This window comes from Hipposideros armiger, unplaced genomic scaffold (genome assembly GCF_001890085.2).
Source record: "Hipposideros armiger isolate ML-2016 unplaced genomic scaffold, ASM189008v1 scaffold_990, whole genome shotgun sequence".
NCBI classification, from domain to species: Eukaryota; Metazoa; Chordata; class Mammalia; order Chiroptera; family Hipposideridae; genus Hipposideros; species Hipposideros armiger.
In genome coordinates this window covers 622885-625652 of record NW_017732340.1, presented here as the reverse complement: position 1 = coordinate 625652, position 2768 = coordinate 622885, and the positions used below count along the sequence as shown (strand labels likewise).

At 54.5% G+C, this 2768-nt stretch overlaps 1 protein-coding gene across 1 annotated transcript in view; it reads left to right on the top strand.

Annotated features, from left to right (window-relative positions):
* Positions 1–2386: 2386 nt before the first annotated feature.
* Positions 2387–2768, top strand: part of EDEM1 (ER degradation enhancing alpha-mannosidase like protein 1) — a 25922-nt gene continuing 25540 nt past the window's right edge. Inside the window, exon 1 of the mRNA XM_019631348.1 lies at positions 2387–2766. Within this exon, the coding sequence (XP_019486893.1) occupies positions 2534–2766 (233 nt within the window). The 5' untranslated portion in view covers positions 2387–2533. The remainder of the gene's footprint in view (positions 2767–2768) is intronic.

The window sequence follows — 2768 nt, the reverse complement described above, 5'->3', positions numbered from 1 at the left end:
TGTGAGATGACGTGCAGAAAAACCTATCATAAAGCAGTTTCTTACAGAGTTGATATTTAAGGCTGGGTTTTCTGATGAGATCACAATCTTACCAGCCACATTTACCTTGAGGGGAGTCCTACTGCAATATAAAGGGCTAGCCCAAGGTACTCCATTTGCTTGTGGTTCAATTCAATTCAAGCAGGAAACGTTTCTGGACCTGGCCCCTAAATCCTACGCTGTGCCATGCAGGGCGCTGATGTCAACCGTTGGGAAGAGCCGAAGGACCAGGCTGTCCACTTTGGGGGCCAGCAAGTTGTAGTAAACACCCCCAGAACTATGAAGTGTGGGAGACCTGGGCAGGAGCTCCTTTTCTGCCTAGAGCCAACGAGCTCTGAGAACTTGATCCACCACCACCCCACCCCCCAGCCAGATTTTGTCCCTTATGGCTCGTGGAATAGACTACAAGGTTACTCTGTGAAGAGTAAACGAGAACACGTGAAAGTAGTTTAAAAACCACAAGACATATACAACTGGCGGCTAGTGTCAGTGCCATGAAAAGCACCGTTGAGAATTTGGATGATTTTCTCCGATTATGAAAAGAGATTTGTTTTTATTAGACTTTGTCTCTCATGTGAGGACAGGAGCTGTCATCAATGTGCTCTTATCGTTGATGGTATGAGGTCAAATTTAAAACTTAAAATTTGCAATAAAATAGCTTAGGAAGGAACCACAACACACAGCTTGATATTCCCATTCAGTTTGCGAGTTCCAGGAAGACAGACCTGGAAAGTTCAGGCTCAAGCACTGAGGTTGGACTTCCAGCGGGGCGCCTAAGTGCCTTTCACTGAGGAGACGAAACCCTGGCTCAATCAAGCTCTCTTTATTTTTTTTTCAGTGTGAGTTCTGATATATATGTATTTTTACTACGTTTTTTAATTAAATTTATTAGGGTGACATTGGTTACTAAAATTACATAGGTTTCAAGTGTACAGTTCTATAATACATCATCTATATATTGCATTGTGTTCACCACCCAAAGTCAAATCTCCTTCCGTCACCATATATTTGACCTCCTTTACCCTCTTCTACCACCCCCCTCTACACTTACCCTCTGGTAACCACTAAACTGTTGTCTGTGTTTATGAGTTTTTGTTTCTTTGTCTTGTTCGCTTGTTGCTTTCAGTTTTATAGCCCACATATGAGTGAAGTCATATGGTTCTTGACTTTTTCTGCCTGACATTTCATTTGGCATGATAATCTCAAGATTCATCCATATGGTCGCAAACGGCAATGTTTCATCTTATGGCTGAGTAGTATTCCATTGTATATCTGTACCACATCTTTATCCAGCTTTATATTGTTTTTAATGCTTGGGCAGGCCTATCTCTCAAGATTTTGGGGGAGGAATAAGGCTCAGCCAACAAAAAGGGCCTTCCTAAGTGCGCGCTACCTTGTGTTGTAGTAAATGTTTCTTTGAGCTCCTCCTCAGGCCCCACCCATCAGACCTCCTCTGTATGACAAGTCCCCTGACCCTGAGAAGGTGATGAGTGTGCCAGTGACAACGTCATCCTCCTCTTAATCACCCCCTTGGTCATTCAGCCCATCTCTGATTTGGGCCTCCCATCAGGCCTTGCTCCCCAAGCTTTTCAGGAACCTTGGTATAACGGGCACATGCTCTAAACTTGTGGAGGGCAAAGCTTAGCAGACATTTTCAAAAGCCGCAAGCAAAAGAAAACCCCTAAACTGTTGACTCGTTACATAAAAGCTGACATTTGCAACCGTCTTAGAGGAAGCAGATACAGAGCTTACTAAAGTGAGATGCCTAGGCATCCATCCCACACCTCGAAGGTGAGGTCACTGCTGCCGTGCGCAGGGGAGCGAGTGGGAGTGGCAGCAGGGGGCCTGGTTAAATAGATTTGGTGCAAATAATTTGGGGGTGGCGGCAGCCTTGACTCCTCCTCCTCTCTTTTTTTAAAGGTCCCATTCCCTCCTCTTTTAACTGTCGCCATCCCTAACCTGCAGCCGGAGCGGCTTTCTACGGTCCCAGCTCCTCCGGACACGCGCTCTACCCAGAGCCGGGCGGGCCTGGGCCACGTCTCGGTCCCGCATCCGGCGGGCGCTCCCGTGCCGCGCTCCCATTGGCTGGAAGTTCCGTGCCCGGAGCCCTAGCCGCCCCGACTCGCCACGCCAGCCCTTCGGGACCGCGGGCCGCCCAGGGGCGGGGCCCGGCGCAGGGGGCGGGGCCCGGCGCAGGAGGCGGGGCCGGGGCCCGCGGCGCCGCGGACGTCGGGGCGGCCTATGGCGCGGGAGGAGTCCGCCGCGCCCCTCGAGCCGGGCCGGCCCGGGCCAATCCCGGGCGACCAGGCGGGCGAACGCGGGGCCCGGCCGGCTGGGCCCCGGAGCCGGGGGCGGGGGACAATGGGCCAGTTCCTGGTGCGTCACCCGGGAGTTCCTTAAAGGGGAAGCGGGCGGGCCGGCGGCGCGGGCGCTGGGTGCGGCGGCCGGCGGGAGCCCCGCGCTCGAGGAGAATGCCCGCGGCGCCCGCGCGACCATGCAATGGCGAGCGCTCGTCCTGGGGCTGGTGCTCCTGCGGCTCGGCCTGCACGGCGCGCTGTGGCTCGTCTTCGGGCTGGGGCCCAGCATGGGCTTCTACCAGCGCTTCCCGATCAGCTTCGGCTTCCGGCGGCTGAGGATCCCCGACGACCCTGCGGCTCTCGCCCCGGGGCCCGCGGGCCGGCCCGGGACGCCCGGGGAGCCGGCGGGGCCGTCGTGGCTGCAGCCGCCGG